We start from the raw sequence: 26,519 nt of genomic DNA, 5'->3' as shown, positions 1-26,519 counted from the left end.
AAACTTGTGGATGTTATAAATACTATGAAAATGGGAACTCAAGCTTTCCTATCTCGTCAGATCTCATTTTTTCTGTTGAGGTACAATTGGCGTATAACCTTATATTAGTTTCAGGGGTACGACACAGTGATATGATATTTATACATATTGTGCAATCATCACCACAGTAAGTCTAGTTAACATCCGCCACCATTCAGATCTCATTTTTAGATCCCCACACATCTCCTCTGTCACATCCTCGCGCCCTCCACATTCAAAGCCATTAAGGGGCTGCCGACTCCTCCCTGAACTTTGTAGTTCTGCTGGCTGGTCTCACTTTGCTCTCGGATTGCTTCACATCCTTCCTCCTTCTGATTCTGTGGCTTTATCTGAAGTGACGCACGAGCACCTGCTAGAGATGATTCGGACACCAGGCAGCACTGCCAGGGACACCATGACGATAACTGACGTCCACCAGCGTCATCTGAGCGGCCCCGGGACCCACTGGTGACTGAGGTGTGGAGAAGAAGCACAGAGCTTCAATCTGACTGACGAGAAACAGGTTTTGGCAGAGTTCATAAAGCCAAGCTGCTGCTTGAGAACCTCCTGGGAAACTTGTTACAGGCTCCAGAGTTCCACATTTGGAGAATCCAATTCATTGGGGCTGGGCGGGGCCCGAGGGTCTGTCTTCAACAAGCTCTCCAGCTGACTCTGCCTCGCGGATGTGCTTGGAACCACTGTTGTAACCCGGTAGAAAATGGGAAACACGTTCCCCATCCTTCCTTCTCCACCCCCTCCTTGTATCCTTCTACTCCACCACCTCCAAAATATGGAAAGCAGTACTGCCAGCAAGGTTTTCGGAAGAGAATACAGAATACACTAAGCTAAAACAAGCAGCTGATACGCTTCAAGCGTTATCCTGACTGTGAGGTTTTATTTGGACAAAGCTTTTAGAGAAGGTCGGGGCGGGGTTGAGCCTTGCCTTGGGGAGCTGTGGTGGGTCTGCAGTCCATCACCTTAGCTCAGCTGGACTACGTTTCCCAGATCCCCTCCCCCAACTGGGTCAGCGTGGGCCACGTGAGATGTTTCACGTGAGGTGCGCAAAGCAGAAGCGGTGTGGTAGCTGTTTTCTTTCTGGGCTTCAGGGTCAGTGCAGGGCATGAGGCCCCGCTGAGGCCAACACATGTCGTCACGTGTCCCCTGGGTCACCGAGTGGCAGGGCAGCAGCTGGGCTGCCGTGCTCGCATTCCTGTCCAGTCTCCTCCTCGGGGTCTCCGATCCTGGGCCTGTGGCTTGTTTCCCTCCAGGGGAAGGACGCCAGCCCCTCCTGCAGGTTCCTGACATTGGAGCTTGCTGGGCGGTAGTGAAGATGACTGGGTTTCAGCCCATCCTTGCAGGCGGCAATCTGTCCTCTCTCCTCACTTTCCCACATCATTTCTGCCCCAAGTGCCAGTCCTGTGGACTTCAGGCCACATCACCGGACAAAGAGGGAGCAGCCTCCACAGACACATGAGGTCAAAATGCTATAATGACGTGATCCTAACGTCTGCTTCTCCAACAGAACCCTGACTGATGGGGAATTTATGTGGCTCTCGGCCCCGCCCCTCCCTGCAGGGGTGGGCGGTCCCTCCTCCTCCAGTCCCTCGGCACTGTGCACACAGGGTAACCTATCACTGTGCCTTTTCTTCGGGGTGTCAGAGGACGGCTACCTTTCCTATCCTGTCCATCGTTCCAGGGCCTAGCATATTTGTCCATACAGCCGAAACATGAAAAGTGCTTATTCAATTAAACTTCACTAGAGGCCTAGCCCATCACTTGTCTTCCCTAAGTGCATCCATCCTTGTGTGGTCCTGGTGGTGGAGTCTATGATAAAGGCCTGGCGCTGGCAGATAAACAGATCTGGATTGGAATTCCACCACTGCCTCAACCAAGGTTTGGACTCGTGATCTTGGTGTGTCATTTAGTCTTTCTAAACCTCGGTTTCCTTAACTGCCAACTACCATCTACATTATAGTTTTGTTAGGAGGATTCACACACACAAGTTGTAGGTATGGGTCCTCCCTTATTCCTGCTAGGAAAGGAATGCTATTTATTTACTGATAGCCCCCCTTCTCCCCGGCCCAGGGTCCTGGTCACCTCTCCTGCAGGACAGACAATCAACAGTGGCCACCTTTGCGTGCTAAATACCTCCTGCGGTCACTCGATGCAGCCCAGGCACGTGGACTCAAGCTGGGCTGGGTCAGCTGGAGGCTCCCTCACCAGACGGAGCTCGGGGCCACAGAGTTTTCAGAGGGAAACAGCTGAGGTGGAGGATTCTGGCACAGCTGCTCTTACTTGGAGCCCCTGCGTCCTGGAATGTTGAGCCCCTCAAATATGCTGTGCGATGGAGCACACACGTGTGCGGCCCACACAAACACATATTTCAGCACGTTGCGACCGCACGGGCTCTGTGAAAGCGGTGGCTGTCTCCCAGCCCTCCCCCACCCTCCTATCTTCGGGGCGTTGAAAGGACAGGAAAGCTCATGGGGGAGAGGTGCATTGTAAGTGACCGTGGCCACTACGAGCTGCGTGTCTGGCACCGTCTACTGAGACGCAGGATGGAAACCACAGGTGCACTGCCGTGCAGGGCAGCACCCTACCTTCTGCGGCTGGGGAGAGAACAGCACCTGCCTAGACAGGCACAGCACTGGGTATTTCACACAACCACCCTTGGAAGGAGCTTTTATCCTGCACGTTTTATCGATTAGGAACCCGAGGCTTGGAGAATTTAAATCCCACAACTAGCAGACCTTAAATTCAGGCTCAGGTTCTGTCCAACACCAAAGCTGACATGAGCGACAGTGAACGCGGAGAGTCTGTGCGACGCTGGCCGGTGCCCGTCATGCTTCGGAATGCGTCAGAAAATGAGCGATGGCCCAGGCTAGAAGGAACCCGGAGACCCCCTGACTCAGACTCACTGCCGTGTCACTGGGAGCTGAAGCCTGGAGGGGTGACAATCACAGACAGACTGGAAGCCCAGCCCCTGGACAGTGACCGTGCCCTCATGTCCACAGCCTTGGCAGATGGCTACCGCTCAACTGATTAAAGCAAAGGAATACAGAATACATACGCTGACGCCTGGCTCTTCGCGCAGCCTACTTATTTTCTGAAACTTAAGTTTGCTGTCTGCCTGTCTCACCTCGCCCCCTCCTCCCTGTGAGCTCCAAGGACCAGACACTGGGGGCCCGAGTCGCCTTTGGTGCTGCTCTAACGGGCCACGAGCACTCACCTCCCTTTCCTGGGGGCGGGGGGACAGTGGGGACACACCCACCTGAACCGGGCAGAACCGACTTGTGAGCCATTCAAGAACGTGCCTCCACAAGGCTGCTGCACTCCCCACACGTGCTCTTTCCCCAGGGGAAAGTAGTGGTGCTCCCCTCCACACCCCACAGCTCTGCCACAAACAGGATGTGGAAACGGGATGCATTAGTCTCGGCTCCGGGGGACACGGCTTGACCTGGGTTTCCAAGCGAACTCGCGGGCCTCACCAGCAGTTCTCGCTGACTCTCGTCTGTTCCCAAGGGCGACTGATAACCAATCGCCGTGCCTGTGGGCTTCTAGAGCTCACGTTTACCAATGAGAAAGAGAGCCCCGGCCCGTCACACAGGAGTCCACGTGACTGCAGGCCTCAGCCCCTGCCCTCAGGGGGCTTCCACAAACGGATGAAGCCTGAGCCCCTCTCCTCAAGCCCAGGCGCTGGGGACGAGCTGACTGAGGAAGAGGTCCCACTTCAAACTTCTGAAATTTCTTACACATTTCAGGATTTCTTTTTGAATTGACAAAAATACTCCAAAACTGACTGTGGTGACAGTCGCAAAAACCCTGCGAATATACATTCTAAAACCCACTGACTTGTATACTTTTTAACAGGTGAGTTGTACAGTATGTGAACTATATCTCAATAAATCTGTTACTAAGAATAAAATAAAACAAGTGTACTTTCCCAACAAAATTGCAGGTTTAAAACATTTTCAGGATTTTTAAAATTAATATTTTGTGTGCTTCTCCATATCATACCTTTATCTGGAGATGGTATGTGGAGCCCAACTTGAACAAGACTGCAGAATGGAATCGGGTGCGAAGGGGAGGGGCAGCTCTTAGAAAGAGATCTGGGGATCTGTGGAAACTACCATTCTCTCCACTACATGTTTTTTAAAATGCTTTTAACAGGTGTCTTTTTAATCCTAATATTCACGAGCAGAAAGCACTGACTTCATATGACACTGCTATCATTTTAGGGAGACACTGGCATATGCTAGCTAACAGGTGAGACCAAAGTAGGTCTTCTGTAATTCCGGTCCTGGAGATAATCCAGTTTTAATCTTACTTCCAAGTACTGGGGGCATTTAATAAATTTGATGCAAGTATTTAATGAGCACTTGCTCTATGCAAACTACTGTTCTGAATATTAAAGAAAATCCAAAGAGAGGAAGAGAATGAGTTCATGGCCTCAAGGAGCCCACGATCATGCTGGGTTGGGTGGGATTAGAAAAGTGCACAGGGGGCTAGAGCCAGGGGCAAGGGCATGAACTTGGGTCAGACGGAACAGACAGTGATAACAGACAAGATTGTTGAGCGCCTATTAGATGCTTGATAGCTGACTGAGGCCAATACTGTAAATGGTTATTCTTTTTATAGTTGTGGAATCTGTAGATATGAAGGTAAGTAACTAGCCAAGAGCTGAAGAGTTGGAAGAAAGCACCTGGCTGTGAACCCAGAGAATCCGCTTTCAGGCCAGGCATCTTAACCCCAAGGCTATAACGGCACTTCGACCAGATTAGGATTTTTGTCTCTTGCTCTGGGACCTTAGGCAAGGTACTTATCCTCAAAAATAGTACGCATCTCAATGAGTTCATGAAAAATTAAATGATAACATACAATAAAAGTGACTAGCACCAGTGCCCAATACACATAAATAACCCAGGAAGCAGTGCTATAATGTCGACAACAATGATGATGATACCTGTGACAGGACATTAAGAGACATCAAATCCACACAAAATTGCTACTGGATTCCAAGAGGTGGAAAGAATACAGCCGGCGACGGGACTGAGAAAGCATTCAAGGAGAAGCAGTCCTTAAAACAGGACTTAAAAGAAGGAAATGCTTTCAAGGCAGGAACTTCAGACAACCCAGGAGGCATTTGGAAACAAGAGCATCCCCTGGGTCTGGAACTGGGTCATGTGGCTGGGAAACTGGGAAATGCAGCAGTAAAGATGAGCTGGTGCTCTATGGGGGGGAGGGGGGAGGAGGAGGCGGGGGGGGGCGGGTTTTGATCACAAAGGTGAAAACCTGCAGAGATCCTAAATTCTAAGTGTCCCTGAGGGGATCTCAGCATCCTCTCTCAGTGTGACGGGACCTAACTGCCTAACTGTACTTTAGGGAGTACCTTCCTGGATGCTCTTTTCCAGTTCATGAGAAGAGTGTTAAGGGTCTCACGTGGAGCAGTGAAGATGAAAAGGAGGGGAACAAGGGAAAGTTATAGAAATAGAGGGAGCAACAAGGTTTGGCAGTTAGGTTCTGGAATCGTGGAAGAAGAGCGGGAATAAGATGTAAAGGCTCGGGCTTCCCTGGTGGCGCAGTGGTTCAGAGTCCGCCTGCCGATGCAGGGGACACGGGTTTGTGCCCTGGTCCGGGAAGATCCCACATGCCGCGGAGCGGCTGGGCCCGTGAGCCATGGCCGCTGAGCCTGCGCGTCCGGAGCCTGTGCTCTGCAATAGGAGAGGCCACAACAGTGAGAGGCCCGCGTACCGCAAAAAAAATAAAAATAAAAAGACTGCAAACAGGCAGGTCACCAGATGGGGGGATGGTGCAGAGGGAGAGGCGTAGATTTGACGTGGATGCCCAAGACAGTAGTTCAAAGCCACGGGTGGGGTAGGTATCTTGGGAGAACTTGCAGGCTGGATGAAAGCTCCAGGGGAACAACCAGAGTAAGGGGTGGGCAGCGAAGAAGGGAGCTGCCAAGAGTGGGCATAAAGTGAGGGGGGAGAAACTGGAAACCACAAAGTCATGGACACTAAGGGCGGAGAGAGCAGCGTGACCAAAGGGAAAATCAGCGCCAAATGCAACAAGCATCTGTGAGGGGGAGGGGCCTTGGACCTTGGAAAGAGCATCTCAGCAGGGAAGGAAGAGAAGAGTCCAGCTTTAGGGGAAAAGTTTAGCAACTAAGAGGGGAGAGAAATGCAATTGTGGTTTGGGAGGATGGAGAGATTCTCATGGGGTGGAGAAGAAGTGGCACGTACCAGTGTGCACTCACCCACCCAGTCACGCATGTATCCAACATTACTGAAAGCCTTTTATGTAAAAGATCCTGGCCTTAGCGTGGGAGTTGACACACTCACACACACACACACAGTCACCACATAGGAGCACCCACAAGTGCAGTCCACTGCAACAGCAGCAGGAGAGCTCAGGGGTTACAGAGTCCAGCAGTGGGACGCTTCACCTCCATCTGCAAATCAGGGAAGACTTCTGGGAGAGGCAAGACCAGAGCTGAGCTTTTAAGGTTGAATGGAAGAATTTCCCTGGCAGTCCAGTGATTAAGACTCGGCGCTTCCAGTGCAGGGGTCCCACATGCTACACGGCCAAAAATAATAAAAATAAGGTTGAATAGAGCTTGCGCAGGTAAGGGGGGTGGGGAGGACGGTGAGAGTAGGGGACAGGGCACCACACCAGAGGAGCTGCAATCAAGAGGCTCAGCGTCCGCGGGAGAATATGGCCCATCTGACAGATTGCAGGAGCTCCACCCACCTGGAGCAGATGGAGGGAGGAGGCATCCAGGCAGGCAGAGGGTGGATGATGGGACGCAAGCAATCCGGAGAGTAGGTAGCAGGTGACACAGCGTGGAGGGGGGATGGACCAAAGGGGACACATGAATGCCTGCTGGGGCTTCTTCCCTGGAGTCTAGAGGAAAGAGGAGGGGAAGACAGATTTTTGAGGGGGAAAAAAGGAAAGCTGACACCTTCCAAAGAGTCACCAGGACTTCCCTGGTGGTCCAATGGTCGGGACTCCACACTTCCAATGCAGGGAGCGCGAGTTCGATCCCTGGTCGGGGAACTAAGATCCCACATGCCATGTGGCACGGCCAAAGGAAGAGTCACCAGCTTGCCAGATGAAACAGTTCCGAGAGTGAAGCAAAGCCAAATGGAGTAAATGCTTGCACAGAATATTTATAAACTCTATCCATTTTATCCGACCACAGAACACAGCTCCCTCCCTTTTATTTTATCTTCCTCTTCCATCATGCTACTATATTTTTTGGGCTTTTTCACCACAGGTAATGAAAGAAAGGGAAACGAAATCAGAGAATTTTCAACTCTAGTGAAAGACTTAGTAGAAAAGAGTTTATAAATATTGGCTAAGGTGAAGTTTTGAGATTTATTTTGGACCTTCCTGCCTCTATAGATAAATGAGAGACCCGACTTATATAAGAATAAAACTTGTTCCTACTTCCGAGGGAAACCAAAGTGGAGGTTTTAACGGCTGCTATTTACATAGTGTTCATGAACTCAATTCACCTCTCACCTCTCTATCTGCATAAGCAATACAACTACAGGTATTTTGGAACTAGACCTTAGTGGTTAGGAGCATGAATTCTTAAGTGGGAGCCAATCTGGGATCTGTCACATATTAGCTGTGTCGCCTTGGGCAATTTATCAACCTCTCTGTGCCTCAGTTTCTGCATTTGTCAATGGGAATAAGAGCACCCAGAACAGCGCCCTGTGCTCATAGCTGGTGCTCTGGGAACAGATGCTGCATGAAGAAATGAGTAGGGTAAAGTGGAGTGTGTCGTACAGGGTTTTCTAGGAAAGCTTTGTATGGGAAGTGCCTTTGGCTTTCTGCCCTTTTACCTTCTTCCCTTTACCCTGCTTCTCCTTCCCTGCTGGAAGATGCAGCAGCATTTTAAAACCAGAGGGAGGGAGGGAAAGGGAAAGGGAAAGGGAAAGGGAAAGGGAAAGGGAAAGGGAAAGGGAAAGGGAAAGGGAAAGGGAAAGGACAGTCTAAGTTCCTGAAGGCTTGCTTGAGCCACAGTGCCAGCCCTGGACCTACCCATGAACAAGAATGTATCTAGTGAAACTTGTATTAGTTTATGCCACTATTTGTCAGGTTTTCTGTTACCTGTAACTAAACTTTGTTGACTGAAGAAAAACACACAACATAAAAGTTGCAAGTTAAGTTTTATTTGGAGATCTTACTGAAGACTATAGGCCAGGGGACAGCCTCTCAGAGAGCTCTGAGGAACGGATGCTAAGAGACAAGGGAGGAACCAGGATATATAGGATTTTTAAATTTTTTTTGGCTGAGAAAAAAACACATAGTTGAACATCAAAAGATTACTACTAATCACCAAAAAAACCCCACACATTTCAAGTTAATTATTTTAGTGGCTTTCTATGTATGAGAAGATGCAAGAATCTGGGCTCACTGAAATTATTCCTTAGGTATGCATCTTAACTAATAGGGCCAGGATCCAAAGCACAGAATGTCTCCTGGTTTTTCTCCATACAGAATTCCCTGGGGTGGGAGGCACTGCCGTGGCTGACGGCTCCATCCTTACAGAACTGGGATGGAGGCACCACATTCCCTGCCCACACCCACTCTGAATAGGTACAGTTACAAAGATGTTTTCCAACAAAAATGGCTTGCTCTCAGTTACTCTTGAGTAACAAAAATTTTAACTAACATTCACCTTTTCAACCAGTCAACACAAATCCAAGATTGGTGTAATAAAGTGGATAGTCTCATCAACAGGCAATGCAAATAGATATAAATAGAAGAGGTTCAAATTAAAGCTCCTTTGGCCTCCTTTATTATATTTTCAGTGAAAGCATATGGAGGGCCCACGGACTGTAAGAAAATCAGGATGAATGGGGACTCTGTCACACTGGGAAGGGGGCTGGGAGGGGGGCGGCTGGCAGGTCCATTCCCTCCCTCCCTCCCTCCCTCTCTCTCTCTCTCTCTCTCTCTCCCCCCCATCCATCCCTCCGTCCATCCCTGCTTTCACCATGCAGGCTCTGCACATCTAGACGCCAGATGGGCCAAGCCAAATAGAGCCCAAGCAGCCCCCTACTTGTCAGGCTACCCAGGTGCTGTCAGGTCAGGTGTATTAGAATTCTCACTGCTGGTCTCCCCCAACAAAACCGACCTCCTGGGTGTTTTCTTGCCAGAGTTATATTCCTGTAACTTAAAACTTTAAACCTTGTGAAATGCAAAGTACTACTGGGAGAGGTGATGTATTTTTTAGAAAACAGACATTTGCATCATAATTAATGCCTAATACTTTTCTTACAACAGGTTTAACTGGGGGAGAAGGGAGGGCAGGGGTGCTGAGGCCCCTGAGACCACTGTGGGGAGAGGGGGGACTGGATTCGGAAGGGCGTTATCAACCTCTCAGCTCCCCTGTTACCTGCTGCCATCATCTATGCCTCTGCTTCTAAGGTGGTGCTGCTCTTGGATTTGTCCACTTTTGTTTACTGAGTTCTCCTGCCTTTTGAATAAAAAGTAGAAGAAACCATCTGCCAATAAAACAACACTGCTGACTCAGAAGGATATTTTGGTTGGCAGATACTCTGCAGACACTCACCAGACACAACCAACTGGTTTGCCAGGTCGTCCACCAGGGCTTGCAAAGTTACCAGCAAGGATTTTCACTTGAAGAATAGCAGGATTTTGCATTTCAAAGTACTTGCATTTTCAAGTAGAAAAATACAAATAATTCAATATAAACACTACATCAAACCTACTCAGATTATAATCTGACCTTGAGCATCCAGGGTGATACCTCATGTTTAAAAAGACAAAAAAAAAAAAAATCTAAATTAAAAATCTAAATTAAATCTAAAATAATCATCAATTTCAGAATAAGTATCACCATTTTGCAGCCATCACAGTAAAAACTGATTCAGGCAAGAATCACTAAAAGAATCTAAAACCATTAGGTAAAAATTTAATGAGGAACAAGACATTTACATAGTCTCAGATTACCTCCCCACAGAATATTTGTTAATTACAAGAGATAAGTGTAACTTCTTAGAAGAAACCTGACAGGCATCACTCTAACCAAAAGATCAGAATTAATATCACCAACGATGGGACAAACTGACATCATGATGTAATGCACTGTGGAGGCCACAGCACCAGAAATGCATTACCTGAATCTTAAAAAAAAACAAGAAACAAAAAAAAAACCCAGATCAAGAAACATTTCACAAGACACCTAGCCTACACTCTCAAAAAATATCGCCAAGAAAACCTTTCAGATTAAATGTGCAAGAGACATGACATGTAAATGCCATGAGTAATTTTTTTTAAAGTGATGGATTGAAAAACAAATGCTATAAGAATTATTATTGCGACAACTAGAGAAACTTGAATATTAACTGTATATTAGGAAGATCACTATTAAATTTTTTAATTTGGTAATTATATTGTGGTTCTCTATAAGATTGTCCTTGTCTTAAGAGATACATGGTAAAGCATTTAGGAGTGAGGGTCATGAGGTGTGCAACTTAGTGAAGTAACAGTAAAAATTAATGATATTACATAAGTGTGTGTATGTGTGTAGAAGAGAGACCAAGCATGCAGATTGGTGAGTCTAAGTAAAAGTTATATGGGAGTTCATCACACAATTCTTGTAACCTTTCTGTAAGTTAAAAAACTTTTCAAAAGTTTTTTTTTTTTAATTAAAAAAAAAAGTGTCATTGTTTTCGAAAACCATTTAAAGGGAAGTGGAGGATGAAATGGATTGAAATTTTCAAATTCTTTAGAAACAACTAAATTTAAATAAACTATTTAATTTAACAGAAGCAGAGCGGTAGTATTACAGATGGGAGGTTGGGGCTTGTCAGCAGCTGTGTGTGTGTGTTTGTGTGTGTCTGTGTCTGTGTCTGTGTTTGTGTGTGTGTGTGTGTGTGTGTGTCTGTGTCTGTGTCTGTGTTTGTGTGTGTGTGTGTGTGTGTGTGTGTCTCAAAATTGTTAACCTCAGGAGGCTGTCAGTCTTTCTCTGGGCCACAAGCGTCATGCCACATTTTACTAAGTGGAGGTTATAAACACAGAAAGAATGACTACCCACAATTGAGGGGAAGGAGAAATACCCAGCCTAAATAAGATTAGTACAAATTTGGTGACCTGGTGAGTCACTTCCTCTTAGGAGGAAAGGCAAACATCTCTTGCCCACTGAAATATTCAGAGAGTCTGAGAGATCACCTGAGTTCTCAGCCTGAATCATGCCATTTACGTAGCAAACCAGGTCAGAAAAGCCCACAGCCCCTTCACTCAGTGTTTCTGCCCACACTCGGTTCAACACCACCATCGTACCTCCAATTTCAAAATCCATGTCAACTCAGCTCTCTTGGCTATTTCAGCCTCCACGCTACTAAGTTCCTGGGAGAATACATGCAACTAAGACAAAGGAAATTCCTATTTACTGCACATTTACCTTCCAACCTTGAGTGAGCAATGGCCTTGGTTTTCTTTTGCTCATCACCCCTAACACTCCTCAGGCCTGATCCAAAGCTGCTTAGTGAGAACTGAAGCTTTGGCGCACAGCAGCCTTCCCTCCTGGAAGCCGTGTCTGTGCCAGCAGCACACACACGTGGATGGATTACGCAGAGCTATGCTGTAAAGCACACACACGCTCGCCTAACGTGTGCTTTTCATTCCAGAAATACTTGATGCCTAAACCACTTCTACGCCTCTCTTGGCCTGAAACAGTATGAGTGGCTCTGTGCCAGAGGAAGTGTCTGTTTAAAGATGTGGACTTTCTCAAAAGTTCTTTACCTCAGAAAACCATAAAGAGAACATTCTACCATAATTATGATAGAATAAAGTAGAAGAGGGAAAGGTTATAGGGGAAAAAAAATTGCTTTGTTTTGTTTTTAACTGGCCAAACAAATACTGGAAATATAAGATGTAACATAGAATTATCTTCCATGAGAGTAAAAATTACAGGGTCCAAGTTAGGACAAGGAGGCAAACATACTACCTTTAACAGGAAAGGGTAGTTAGCCTTTGTAATCTGTCACAAGCATTTATCTCTGTTTTAAGGTCACCCACCAAAGCAAGGTACATAGAGGGTTATGTAATCACTGTTTTATTCTGGAATGTATTCTATTTTTGTACCTTGCTTCTTTATGACTTTCATCCTATATCAGAAACCAGTGTAAAAGAAGAAAACCATTCTGGTTGACTTAGCTGTCCTTTCCTTTTCTCCATGCTCACTTTCAGATATTTAAGCTCACTTACCATAAGGAGTGTGAAATCAATTAACGCTTTGCAGAACCCTCTGCATCACCAGTTGAATTATGAAACACACTCATCCATCTACACACACACACACACACACACACCATGTAAGGAAAAGGACATCAAGCTCTGTAGTACATACACAATATTATGATCACCCATTTCACGTCCCTCAGGATGGACCTAAAAGACACCTTAGAAATTCTGCTCCTGGACAGAAGGAAGAAAACTTACTTTCTTTCCACTTCTGGTGTTGACACGGTGCTACTGAAGCCCAGTGACTCCTAGGAGAGAAGATTCACAGTGTCAGTGCAGGCAGAACAGCAGGCTTCATCTGATTTGTACATAATACCACTTAAAAAAAAAAAAAAAAGGACGGAAGCAAAAATAGATGATTAAAGTCACTGTGCTTACTTCGATCTGGGACCGCAGCTGAAGTGACGTTGGGCTGGCTTCGGGTTTCTCCTAAAACAGAACAGATGCTGGTTTAATGAGACTTCCAAACATGGCACACACCAGAAGACAAATAGTTGTGTAAGAAGAGATGGGGGGATTTGGAAAATGCTAGGGTACAGTGGGAATAGATGGAGGAGATAAACAGATTTTCTGGAAAAACTATTTTTAAAATGAGAGCCGTACCCTTTTAAAATTGAACTGTTTTCCAAACTTCATCACTTGACACTGTTGATAATTTTACTGCAGAAGATAAAAGCACAATCTAACTGAAGGGTACTAAGAGTTAATGGTGAAATGATGCTCTGGATGTGATTAGACCGTCATCAGGACACAGAATTTACTATGATCCATTTGTGCCATACAGTCATAAAGAAGAGGCAGAGGACTCAAACAATTTTAGAGATAAAGTCATAGAGTATAACACGCATTTTACGGTTTAAAAAAAAAAGAAGAGAAAAAAAAAGAAAGAAAAAAAAAGAGAGATAAACCCATTACCTGTGATAAAAAATAATATATTGAAATAAGCTTTGACAACAAAACAGGATAATTACACTATTAGAAGTGCTAGAATATGCCATAAGAAAATGAGTTATACTAGTAAATAGAGCACAGAGCACCGCACTGATAATTTTTCATAAGTAGAGAAAAATTTTGAATCTAAATAGGTGCTAAAGCGGAGGTTCGCATCAGTGTCATCCAAGTCCAGGGTGGTCCCCGGCTGATCAGCAAGTCCTAAGCAGGATGATGGGCAGTTTTAGAGGAAGGAGTAATATCACTAATGTTGTACAAGTTTGAACTATCAGATTAATTATGAGTTTTTCAATAATCCTATTGAGTTCTTAATGATTGCTATCTTCTTCACGACTGTATGTGCACTATATGAAGACTGTTTTGTTGGTCTCAGCTAACAGTCAGGAAATGGGGGCAGATCATGCAAATTACGAATTCTCACTTGCATCTAATTGTTCATTTTTTTTCAGGTTGCTTAATTCATCAGCACAACTGCAAATCTAGATCAATATTTTAAAACTTAGCAATGAAACAGTAACGTAAGTGTAACTCGGAGTGAAAGTATAAATGTAAACAAGGTAACAGGAATCCAGTACAAATAAAGAAGATAAAATGAATGCATTGGGGTGATTAAATCTGACAACAGGATGATTCTTAAACACTGAAAAAGTGTTTAATGGACTGGCAACCCACTCACCTCCAGTCCCAGGACCTTATTTGTTATGAAAAAATATCAGAGTGGGTGTGAAGCCCCAGTGAACTTCTCTTTGGTTAACATCCTCCTGGTTTTTATTGCCACCTTTGTTTATAATGATCAAGTTTATATTCTGTCGCAAAACAATGTATGGAAATGTTTGAGTTACATTCCAAGTCCAATTGGTATGATGTCAGACTCAAGTGCAATCAACAAAGAGGATGTGTATTTCAGAGGTTCTTGGTGCTTAGAAACCAATCACGATGCCCTGATACCTAACCTCTTAGCATTATGGCATAGAGAAATTTAAAAACTTAAACAGCAGGAGGTAAGCAAAGGTACAGCTTGCAATTTTTTCATCTTAAGTCTTCCTGTTCAGGAGTCGGTATGGAAGCCTGGGCATTCTGGCGCACCTCTATTAGTTCCTCTGAAATGGTCCCTCTAACCCCCAACGCCATAACCATCAACACAAAGTAACTGATTCGACTCTATTCCCCTCCTCTGTTCTTAACTTTCTTCATACTCTGAGTCTCTACATTACTCGGTAACGTAGACCATGATAGGAAATTACCTGCCTTTATTGTACATTTTTATCTGCACTTTTCTAATAAATTTTATTTATTGAGTGTATCACTTGTTACTCCACACCATAAACACAATGTTTACGGTATATTATGCAAAATGTACCCATTCCTGCATACAAAACTGATGCTTGTTACCAATCATATTAAATGTTCGATGATCTGGAACTAATATTCTAAACAATTCATTTTCACATGTTAGTTTGTCACTTATAATAGACATTTGACTGTGCTGTAGCTACTTAGGAAATTGGTTGGGTGTGTAGTTTGATATACAATGTATTAAAATTCACCCCATTAAAATAACGGACCCAGTTATTGTTTCCATGCAGAACATCTGTTTTACCAGGAACAGGATATGTTTAACAGGAGATCTTGCACAATGATGTTTCTAGTGGGTTTTTTTCTTCTTTTTCCCCAGAACATGCCACAAAATAATGTTGTTCAGAGCAAACATTATTAATTTCATCTCTCAAGGAGAGATGACCATCATTGTTAAGAGGCATTTCTTAGAGTAAACGTATCCTAAAGTAAAAATATTACACAATTGAGGAGAAGCTTGTAAAATTATCCACTAAGTTAAGGACCCATATGATGTTTGGTGAGAAAACAGAATGAACTATGGGCAAAATTCCATCATTATGACATTGATGGGTGTCACATGATATTAATGACAAACATACAAAAGACTATCATTCTATCATGTTCTCGCGAATGTGATGAGACCCATGTGGACCTACCATCGAGCCTAAGAAATGGAACGTTACAAATAAGAGTTAAAGCTAGCAGGTATTCTGACGTACACTTGGATAAAACACCTTATGTAGAGCATGAAACAAATCTTGAAAATATGTCATACACACTTAAGGAAAAAGTGCTGGACTTTTTATTCTGTTTACCTCTAAAAAAAATTAGATTTTTTTTCACAGCACAGTGTGAAATGAAAAAGTGTGACAGAGTCAGACAGAAGGAACACCAGTCATGTGTGCAGCAATAAAGGGTATTGCTTACGTAATTCAGAAGGACAGATTCAGGTCAGAATGGGCAGAGAATTTGCAGCAACATGGATCGATCTAGAGATTATCATACTAAGTGAAGTAAGTCAGACAGAGAAAGTCAAACATCCTATGATATCACTTATATGTGAAATCTAAAAAAAAAACCGATACAAATGAACCTATTTACAAAACAGAAACAGACTCCCACATAGCAAACTTACAGTTATGAAAGGGGGTAGGGGAAGAGGAATAAATTAGGAGTTTGGGATTGACAGATACACACTACTATAAATAAAGTGGATAAAGAAAGTCCTACTGTACAGTACAGGGAACTATATTCAATATCCTGTGATAAACCATAATGGAAAAGATTCTGAAAAAGAAGATACATATATACAAATAACTGAATCACTTTGCTGTACACCCAAAATGAACATATTGTAAATCAACTATACTTCAATTTTAAAAAATTAAAAGAACTATTGGGAAAAAAAAGAATGGGCAGAGAAAGGCTCCTTGACATCCCTCTTCCCTGTCCAGTCACCAGACTAGGCCAGCCCCTTCTCTGCTCCCAATTCAACCAGTGTAATGAGGGGAAGGGGCAGGAAGCCATGGTTCTGGAGCTCCAGCAGAAGGAAGTCCTGATGAAGGCGGGAGGTGGAGTAAGAAGAATTAAAGAGATACACCTGATTGCCCAGCCACTAACTACTTTATTCTGGGACTAATGGATGGTCTACAATACAATTCCTGATTTGGAAGTCATCACGTTGATGGAAGTCATAAAAATTGTGAATACCATCAAAATCACTGAGTATGTATGTATCTTTGGGGCATGTTATGATAAGTGATGATCCCTGAGAAATAAGATTCTTCTGTCTCTCATTAACATATTCTGACTGTTCCAGTTGCTACTGCTGTGTAACAAATCATCCCAAACTTAGTTATATAAACCAACAAGAATTTTGTTTTGCTCACAGATTCTGCAGGTAAGAATTCAGGAAGGGCACGGAAGAAAAGGCTTATCTCTGCTCTATGATGTCTTGCTCAGCTGGGAAGATTCAAAGGGGGCGGGGGGTGACTTGATGGTTGGAGCCGTAATCAACAGAAAGCTCACTTACTCACATGTCTGAAGGCTGATGCTGGCTAACAGCTGGGACTGAAGCAGGAGGTATCAGCTGAACACCTAATACATGGGTGCTTCCAGAGAGAGAATACCAAGAGAACCAGGCAAAGTGTATTACCTTTTTTTAAGAAAAGTTACAATTTATTTTCTTTAATTTTTATTTTATATTGGAGTATAGATTAACAATGTTGTGTTAGTTTCAGGTGTACAGCAAAGTGATTCCATTATCCATACACATATACAAATACACTATCTATAACGGAATCACTTTGCTGTATACCTGAAACTAACACAACATTGTTAATCAACTATACTCCAATATAAAATAAAAGTTAAAATAAAATATATAACCAAAAGGGCCTATATATAGCACAGGGAACTCTCCTCAACATTTTGTAATAACCTAAATGGGAAAAGAATTTGAAAAAGAATAGATATATGTATATGTATTATCTATTATAACATAGCCTCATACAGTGTCACTTCTGTTGGACCCACAAGCCCTTCCGGAGGCAAGAGTCCGAGCCCTATCTCTCACTTGGAGGAGGGTCAAAGTCACATGGTAAGAAGGGCACTGGGATGGGAGGTATCATTAAGGCTGTTTGGAAACTACAGTCCACCGTACTGACTGCCAAGGAGATGGGAGTTCAGGTAAGTTTTTGAAACCAGGAATGAGATGAGACTATTTATTCTTGACAATGTCCTGAAACATTCTTTTGTGATTTTTATAGCGTTTACTCAAGCAGCATATCATGGCAATATATTTCATCCTGAACTTATCACATAAAACAAAAAAGAAGCAGACACAGATACACAGAACAAACTAGTGGTTACCAGTGGAGAGAGGGAAGGGAGGAGGGGCAATAGAGGGGTAGGAGGGAAAAAGAGTTATTAATGGTATTGTATGACATCATGTGTGTGAAACTTTTGAAAATTGTAAAGCACTATTGAATTATTTTTTAAAGTTGAAGTATCACATTGTTTTAGGCTACAGTTATTATTTGTCTCTTATTTCAAACTTATTATAGAAAATCTCAAATATACAAAAGGAAGGAGAACAGTATATATAACAACCTCCCAAATGCTTATTACCTAGCGGCAACAATTATCTACTCATCAGGATCAACTTTATTTCATCTATACCTTCACCCATAATTCAGCTCCACCCTTTTACTTTGAAGAAAATCCCACACACCGTATCGTGAAATATCACAATTTTTTTTGTTTTGCAGGATCTTAGTTCCCCCACCAGGGATCAATCCCGGGCCCCCTGCAGTGAAAGCATGGAGTCCTAACCACTGGACTGCCAGGGAATTCCCTCACAATTTTCAATGTTAAGGTTTACCTACCAGGGTTTCTTACATCCTAACTGTGGCTCAGTCTTGAGCAAATGGCTCAATTATCAAGAATTCGACTCTTTCCTAGCACTGGAAAACTTTCTTTGGTTACCGCAAAAAAAAAAAAAATCACTTTCAACAAATTTAGATATTCCATCTAAATGTTGCAAAAGAACATGAAGAAACACACTCCAACTTGAACACAACCACAGAGTTCATTAGAGAAGGACTCACTACTGTTTCCCAGGTATAAATCTATCATCCTAATACTTTTTGAGTACGATATGCTCATTGACTTTGCTCTTGACAGAGTATTCTGAGCAGTATTTTATGAGAAATAACTCCAAACGTTGGTCCATGTTCAATATGGGCATCCAGGGAGCCACACAGCACTGGAAGCTGAGCCTGAACCTGTAACTGTAGGTTAGGGTATCATAGCTTAGTTAAAGTTTAAAAAATTTAAAAAGAAAGTGGATGTATGGAACTTGACCTATGAATTAAACTGCTTATCACTAAGCAACATGTGTATGCCTTAGTTAAGAATGACAAATATCATTAACATTACAAATTCTTAGTGAGTTTGTAAATTACAAACGCTTAAGGAAACCTCCCTAACTTAATGAAGTATGAACAGAGAAAGCCAAAGCAAAATATAAATACTGCCCAACATGGGTGCATGTAAGTATGTGCATAGGAAAAGGTCTGAGAGGATCTACACTTCTATTCTCTTTGCCGCTTTTTACAAGCATGTAATCTTGCATTGCCTTTATTATTTCTTTTTCTAACAATGGAAAATCAGCTTAAAAATACAATCTCCAAACCAGACTTACAGTGGTGATAATTTTGCAATTATCATACATACAAATATCAAATATTATGTTGTACTCCTGAAACTAACACGATGTTTACCCCTCCTGCTTTTCCAACTGTAAAGTTCGTTTGGCTTTGAGCACTGGCAGCATTGAGGGGGGGAGAGGTGTGGCAGAGGGTATGTCAGTTATACTTCAATTATTTTTTAAGTTGTAATAATAGTAAGAAATGAAGAAAAAAGGTTTTAAAATTAAACAAATTTAAAATTAAAAACAAATGATTACTTATAATATGATATCAATACATAAGTATATCATATGATATCACTTATATGTGGAATCTAAAAAAAGATACAAATGAACTTATTTAGAAAACAGAAAGAGACTCACGGACATAGAAAACAAACTTATGGTTACCAAACAGGAAAGATGGAGGTGGTAAATTTGGAGTTTGGGATACAGCTACACAATACCATATACAAAACGGATAGGGACCTGGTGGCGCAGTGGTTAAGAATCTGCCTGCCAATGCAGGGGACAGCGCTTCGATCCCTGTTCCAGGAAGATCCCACTTGTTGCAGAGCAACTAAGCCCGTGTACCACAGCTACTGAGCCCGTGCGCCACAACTACTGAAGCCTGTGTGTCTAGAACCCGTGCTCCGCAACAAGAGAAGCCACCACAATGAGAAGCCCAAGAACCGCAACGAAGAGTAGCCTCCGCTCACCGCAACTAGTGAAAGCCTGCAGGCAGCAACAGACCCAAAGCAGCCAAAAATAAATAAATGTTTTTAAAAAAAAAAAAAGGATAAACAACAAGGTCCTACAGTATAGCACAGGGAACTATATTCAGTATCTTGTAATAACCTATAATGGAAAAGAATCTGAAAAAGTATATACATACATATATATATAACATATTGAATCACTTTGTTGTACACCTGAAACATTGTAAATCAACTATACTTCAATTTAAAAAAAAATAAAAAATTATAAAGTTAGTTATAAAAATTAAAAATTTTAAACTGCAATCTCCAGATCCTATATATGTTTTAAAATTATCTACATGTATATGTTTATAAATGTATGAGAAAACACCTGAAAGCATTCCTAAACACCAATGATAGTTCCTGCAAAGGCCACTGTATTTCTGAATTTTTAACATATTTTCAAGCACATATTAATTTTGTATTTTTTAAACATAATAACCATTCTAAAAAATTAAATCTGATAATTTTAGTTTTATCTCAAAAATTAAAACTTAAGAAATATCAAAACTTAATTTCTCAAATTAGGCCATGCCCTGTTTAAAATTCTTCAAGTGTTAAAAGTTTTAATAACTAGTGTCATAAAGCTATGCATGAATTTTATGTTTAACAATAAAGGTCCATGATGATTTTAGAAATAATCTCATATTCATAATTTGAATGAAAGAGACTAAACCATAGTATCATACAGTTTTTTTTAGAAAGGAATCAGATGACAAAATTACTAGGGGAGAAAACCTCAAATCCATTTCTTATCAACTTGGACAATTTCTGGAAATAGTTCCCTAAATGTTTATTACGTCTAACACAGAAGCAAAAAAAAGAACAAATGTTTCAAGATGAAATCACTGGTTTGCCAAAATCAGAACCAAAACCAGAACCAAACATGAAAGCACGTGTGTGCTTTCACCAGCTTGGGCATGTGCACGTGTGCCCAAACACAGGCAACACACACACACACACACACACACACACACACACACTATAAGGTCACACCAGTAGGGCATGGGTCAAATAGAAAACTAAGGCTCTGACCCTGATAGGCTACATTTTCACTCTGAAGTGCTACAACCCACTGTGCAATACACCAGCGTCAAAAACCCACTCAGGGCAGAGTAGGACCAGGAAAGCCAGTATCCTGCCCTCATCTTCACCCCAACTTTGTTTCCACGTTCTTGTGGAAACCCACACCTCTCCCTCCCTTAATGGTGGCAGAGCTGGAAGCCAAATGAACTTTACAGCTGGAAAAGCAGGAAGGCTAAACCCCTCTCCTATTCCAAAAGCAGAGAGGAAGAACCTCAGGCGCCCACCAGCTCTGCTTGGCATCAAGTTCTCCTCCTCCATCCTGGGTACAGGAAGGAGGCCTCGAAAAAAGTGAAAGGACTGAGCGCTTACAACTTTCAGCTACAAGTGAAACGCCACATGCTCTTATTAATGTGTTCAATTAATGGAGGGAACCAAGCTCTGAACTGCTGGGCAAAGTTGCTGCTGGTGGTCGATTTTAAGACGCATGTGGCATCTCTCACTTGACAAGAAGACTGAAGTGGTGGTACCTCCCGTTGGCCGAGTCTCCTCCCCTCTTGTCTGACTCCTCCATTCCAACCCATCAGTGTGGCATGTGTTCATTTTCTCAGGATTTAAACCTCAACGTTTTCTTGGGCGTTTTCTCACTCCCCATCACATCAGCTACTAGGAGCTGCTGCTTCTCCCTTCACATGGCTTCTTGCATCCCAGCCAACCCATTCCATTCCCACAGACCCCAGCTTCTTTGCAGTCCTCCCCTCACAGACCTGGACCGCGCTGCACAGGAGGGTGGGAGGTGATGGCGTCAAGCCAGGAGAATTGAGTTCCAGTCCGGCTCCCACTTTAGACCTCCGTTTTATTTTATTTGTTTTTTCCAATGGCAATGAAAGAGAAATGGACCATTTGATTATCTTTAAGTTACTTTTGGACTCTAAAACCCCAGGATGGAGCAGTGTCATGCCCATTCAAGCACTACTGTCCATTAAATCTTCTTGAAATCCTAATGCTATGTCCTTGCTATTTAAAGTGCTTCATGTATCATGAGCATTAGAATCACCTGGAAGCTTGTTAGAACAGCAGTCTTGGGCCCCACCCCAGACCTCTTGAATCAAAATCTGCATTTCACCAAGATCCCCAGGTGATCCGTTTGCTCATGTCACTTCGAGAAGCACACTGCTTTGTACTCTGTGTCCTTTCTCCATTCCAAAATTTTCCCAAAATGTGGAAACACAATACCAACAGGATAAAGTCCACATTTCTGAAGGAGAGGCCATTTGACCGACAGGCCGGATCATAAACTAGGTGCTGGGTCCAATGTCTTAGAGACCGGGTGCTGGGTCCAATGTCCCCTAAGTGCTTGCTGTCCCAGTAGTTTCACTTGTTTCCTTTCCACCCAAACCCTAGTCATCCTTCATCTACAAACCCACCTCCCATTAAACCTTCGCTGCCCAACTGTGCCTTAAATGCCATTCCTGAGGGTCTCCCTCCATGTAGCTACTCTTCTGCTCGCTTATTTGCATCATATTCCCTCAACTAGACTGTAAATGCCTTTTTTTTTTTTTTTTTTTTTTTTTTTTTTTGTGGTACGCAGGCCTCTCACTGTTGTGGCCTCTCCCGTTGCGGAGCACAGGCTCCGGACGCGCAGGCTCAGCGGCCATGGCTCACGGGCCCAGCCGCTCTGCGGCATGTGGGATCTTCCCGGACCAGGGCACGAACCCGTGTCCCCTGCATCGGCAGGCGGACTCTAAACCACTGTGCCACCAGGGAAGCCCTGTAAATGCCTTCTTAACGGGGATTCATTGTACCCACATACAGACAGGCACACAGACAGACAGACAGACACACACACAGTCTCACAGTCCAACAAAAACTATTCAGCACTTATTATGGACCAAGCCCCATGTGAAGTGCTAAGGAGGCAGCAGTGAACAAGACGAGGGTCCCTCTCCTCATGGCTGTTACTTTCTGAACAAGAGAGAGAGCTTCATGGGTATCTATTGGTTTGATTTGTTTAAACTGGATTACTTTGCCAGTAATTCTGACTCTCCCATTAATTTTTCATTCCAGTTCTACTGATTGGGGCATGTATTTTCATGCTTTAAGATTTCTTTCGGGTTGCAGAGTTAGATCGGTAAGTAAAAGCAATTCAACAAATATTCTCAAAAAGATCTACAACTCAGACCTATAATAACTTAAAAAGACCATGTTAAGGTATTGAATCACTTTTAGGGTAAAATCTGTAGTAGTCTGTGTGTTCTAAATTCGGTCGCACAGGTTGTCATATCTTATTTTACCTAAATCGTTCATAGGTGAAACAGGAAACGTTAGTCATTTTCAGGCTCCTGTAAATAAGCTCACCGCCCAGCATATCAAATTTTTTCTAATGAGTGAAAGTGAATGGAAAACTACTCTCATCCCACCACATCAAAGAAGAAATGTTCCAAGGAAAAAGCTTTTTTTTTCACAGTTGAACGCTATTATACTAACTGCAGCCTTAAAACCCAACTATAATGAACAGATCAGTGAATTTCTATAAGCATTGATAAGAAACCAAAAGTGGCAATTCCAACCTAGCCATTACTGCTCTGTGGTAATTGAGTCTCCTTGCTGCATTAGTCCACGTTCTCTAAGCATTTGTTACATATTTATTAGACCTCTCCACATTCCAAAAAATGACTTAAAATGCCTGATAAACCTTAAGTGCAATGTTGCCTGATAACGTTAAAAAACTAATGTCAATGATACAAAGGGGGAGAAAAATCAAGATTGTGTAGTAAAACTGGTCCATGAATTAGGTTAGTTCACAAAATTCAGGTTATGGATTCTACACTAAAGATAGACCACACGTTTGGGGCTAAGCTTCTAATGTTTAATGCAAAGGAGACATGATCGGTTAGATTGACATTATCCATCATGAGAATGAGAATTTCTCCTCTGGCTTCTGGCAGAGAGGACACTATATCACACTGACCAACATCACAAGCCACGCCCCTGCAGAACTGTCCCACAAGCGCTTTAACTTCAGCAAAGCTGGAGGTAGGCCTGAGATCCCCTGGTGAAAACCAAGGGACCTCCCAAGGGGACATTCATGAAATGCACATCCTCCCATCTACTGGAAGGACCCAGGACAGGGGCAGAACTCAGTCTGGGGAGAAAGCAGGGTGAGTTCTGCCATCTTGAAGCATGACTATGCTAAAACACAGGGGAGAGTCAGTGAATGTTAGATGAATTGGTTAAAATCAGGGATAATTTTAATCTAAGAGTGTCAAGCTTGGTACTCTCATGCCTCATTTCAAACGACAAGGCAGTACGATTCTTTAATTTCTAAACTGTCTTAGGAAATGATATACTAGATCTTTCAGGCTACAACTTTAACAGTGTTGAGTACATAGCATGCACCAAGCACCTTGAAGACAGGTAGGAATAAGACCTAAACCGCTGCCTGATGATAGATCATTTCAATAAAATGCATCACGGTAGAAGAATGCACCTTTTACTACGAACAAAGTTAACACAAGTATGCCATGTCACATAAATGTAAATATTAAAGACACAGTGTCATGAAGACGTTTTAATCACCCTTTTAAAAAAGTTGTGAGAGAATTCCCCGGCGGTCCAGTGGTTAGGACTTGGTGCTTTCACTGCCGGGGCCTGGGGTCGATTCGACCCCTGGTTGGGGAACTAAGATCCCGCAAGCCGTGCGGTGCAGCCAAAAAAAAAAAAAAAAAAAAAGTTGTGTCATTCAATTTTTCATTTTACTAGCAGGACTTGGCTTATGAAGACCAACATACAAATGGCCCCTGCATTTCCCAGTGGTGGATACGCACAACATCCAGCGCCTCTGGATGGCCCATCCAATCTCACTGTTGTGAGAACAATGTGCAGTGATCCACACTCACCAAGAGATACTCTGGGTACATCTAGTTGCTGACTGGACAAAAGTCACAGAAAGCAACTAAACGGGGCCCACTTATTTTTAATTTCTCTCCGTGTCTCTTCATTTGCTCTTTCATCTAACCACTCCTTAATTTAAAAAATAGTTATTGGGCTTCCCTGGTGGTGCAGTGGTTGAGAGTCCACCTGCCGATGCAGGGGACACGGGTTCGTGCCCCGGTCCGGGAAGATCCCACATGCCGCGGAGCAGCTGGGCCCGTGAGCCATGGCCGCTGAGCCTGCGCGTCCGGAGCCTGCGCTCCGCAACGGGAGAGGCCACAGCAGTGAGAGGCCCGTGTACCGCAAAAGAAAAAAAGTTATTGATCACACACCGTACGCTAAGCACTGTTCTAGTCAAGAAGGATAAAACAGTGAAAAAAAACAGTTGCTGCCTTCATGGAGCTTACATTCTAGTGATTTCTAAAGTCACTCATGGGAATCATTTGCACTTAATGTCTAAATCACAGGCCCAGTATTCCTTCTGTTCTAGCACCAGGCATGATATCTGGACAGCTGTGCTCAGCTTTGGATGCCAGATTTTCCAGATGATAATGAAAACCAGGGGAACCTTTGTTAGAAAGGTGTCTAGAAATGGAGTCATATGAATGAGATCAATTGGAGGACCTGGAGCTGTTTACTCAGAGAAGGGAAGGAGAATGGAAACATGGTAAGGGCTTCCAAGGAGAGAGGGCAGACAGCCGCCTTGTGCCTCTTCCCATACAGCACAACAGTAACAGGCCACTGCACACTGAGGCACTGAGGAGGGGTTGAGTGGGAAAACATTCATTACGTGTTTAAATAATATATACTGATTATACCAGAGTATTAGGGAAAATGTTAAATTTTTCCTGTGGCATGCGGGATCTTAGTTCCCCAATCAGGGATGGAACCCGTGCTCCCTGCAGTTGAAGTACAGAGTCCTAACCACTGGACCGCTAGGAAAGTCCCATGAAAATATTAAATACTGAATTGGTACAAAACTTCCAAATAAAATCTTTTTAGTTTTTTAATAGAACTTCGAGCTTACTGAAAAATAACTTTAAAAAAATTAAATTATATGATTGAAATGACTGTAAGCTAAGTTAGGCCAAAACTTTTAGTGATGAGCTCTTACCACTCTTGTTGGTCATTACTAACAAGGAATTTTATTCACACAACTAAGTCATCAAAATTGTTTTGTCCATTTCTATAACCACTGAAATACTTATGGCAATTTACATTGCAAGGATCTAACAGCACTTTGCCCAATGTCACAGTGAAACTGCTTATGAAAATGTAACAGATTTCAAATCTAGTTAAAAATTTTCATATTAGGTATTACAAAATGACCAAGTTCTAATGTCCATCCTGAAACTAGCTCAGCCACACAGGGCCAGAGAGTCGCTGTGCCACCGTGTCTGACCACTGCACCTTGGACTACATGCCTGAACCTTGCTCCAAACTCCTTCAACAGCTCCAAGTCCCCTTGCCCATGATGTACAGGAGCAGAGCGCTGGGCAACTGGCTGACGAACTGCGTGCCACCACTGAGCTTGCTGCCAGAGGAATCGCATATCAAGGTCCCTCCTTGGGACCACGATCCAGTGAGCCCTAGAACAGAGGTTCCACACTTAGTACCCTGCAATCCCCTGGCTTGTTCGACACTATTGCTGGACCCCTCCCCAGAATTACAGATTCAGTCCATCTGGGATGAGCCCTCTAATTTGCATTTCTACCAAGTTCCAGGTGATGCGCACACTGCTGGCTGGGGAGCTATACTTTGAGAACTGCTGCCCCAGACAAGGCTGCTCAGAGCTGACTCTAATGTTGGATTCAGTGGCCTGGAGGTTGAAGGGATCAGTATACCCTGAGTCACACCTAAACTCCAGCCTGGTCTTCACTGCTCTAGAAGGGGATGACCAAGACTAATGATTGTTAATTTTATTTTATTTATTTATTTATTTTTATTTTTTGGCCACACCATGAAGCTTGTGGGATCTTAGTTCCCCGACCAGGGATTGAACCCGGGTCCTCGGCAGTGAAAGTGAGGGA

General features: G+C 43.3%; 1 protein-coding gene across 24 annotated transcripts in view; it reads right to left on the bottom strand.

Annotated features, from left to right (window-relative positions):
- Positions 1–26,519, bottom strand: part of SASH1 (SAM and SH3 domain containing 1) — a 324,315-nt gene that overhangs the window by 85,835 nt on the left and 211,961 nt on the right. For all 24 annotated transcript variants that reach the window (XM_089922116.1, XM_089922107.1, XM_089922109.1 and 21 more), the window contains 2 exons: positions 12,676–12,726; positions 12,496–12,545 (listed from right to left, as the gene is read on the bottom strand). In XM_089922116.1, coding sequence (XP_089778242.1) covers positions 12,496–12,545; positions 12,676–12,726 — 101 coding nt within the window. The remainder of the gene's footprint in view (positions 1–12,495; positions 12,546–12,675; positions 12,727–26,519) is intronic.

This window comes from Delphinapterus leucas, chromosome 12 (genome assembly GCF_059928025.1).
Source record: "Delphinapterus leucas isolate spDelLeu-1000000601 "Yukka" chromosome 12, BTC_Dleu_Yukka2, whole genome shotgun sequence".
Taxonomy (NCBI): Eukaryota; Metazoa; Chordata; class Mammalia; order Artiodactyla; family Monodontidae; genus Delphinapterus; species Delphinapterus leucas.
Note: the sequence above shows the minus strand (reverse complement) of the source record. Positions and strands in the feature narration are given on the sequence as shown.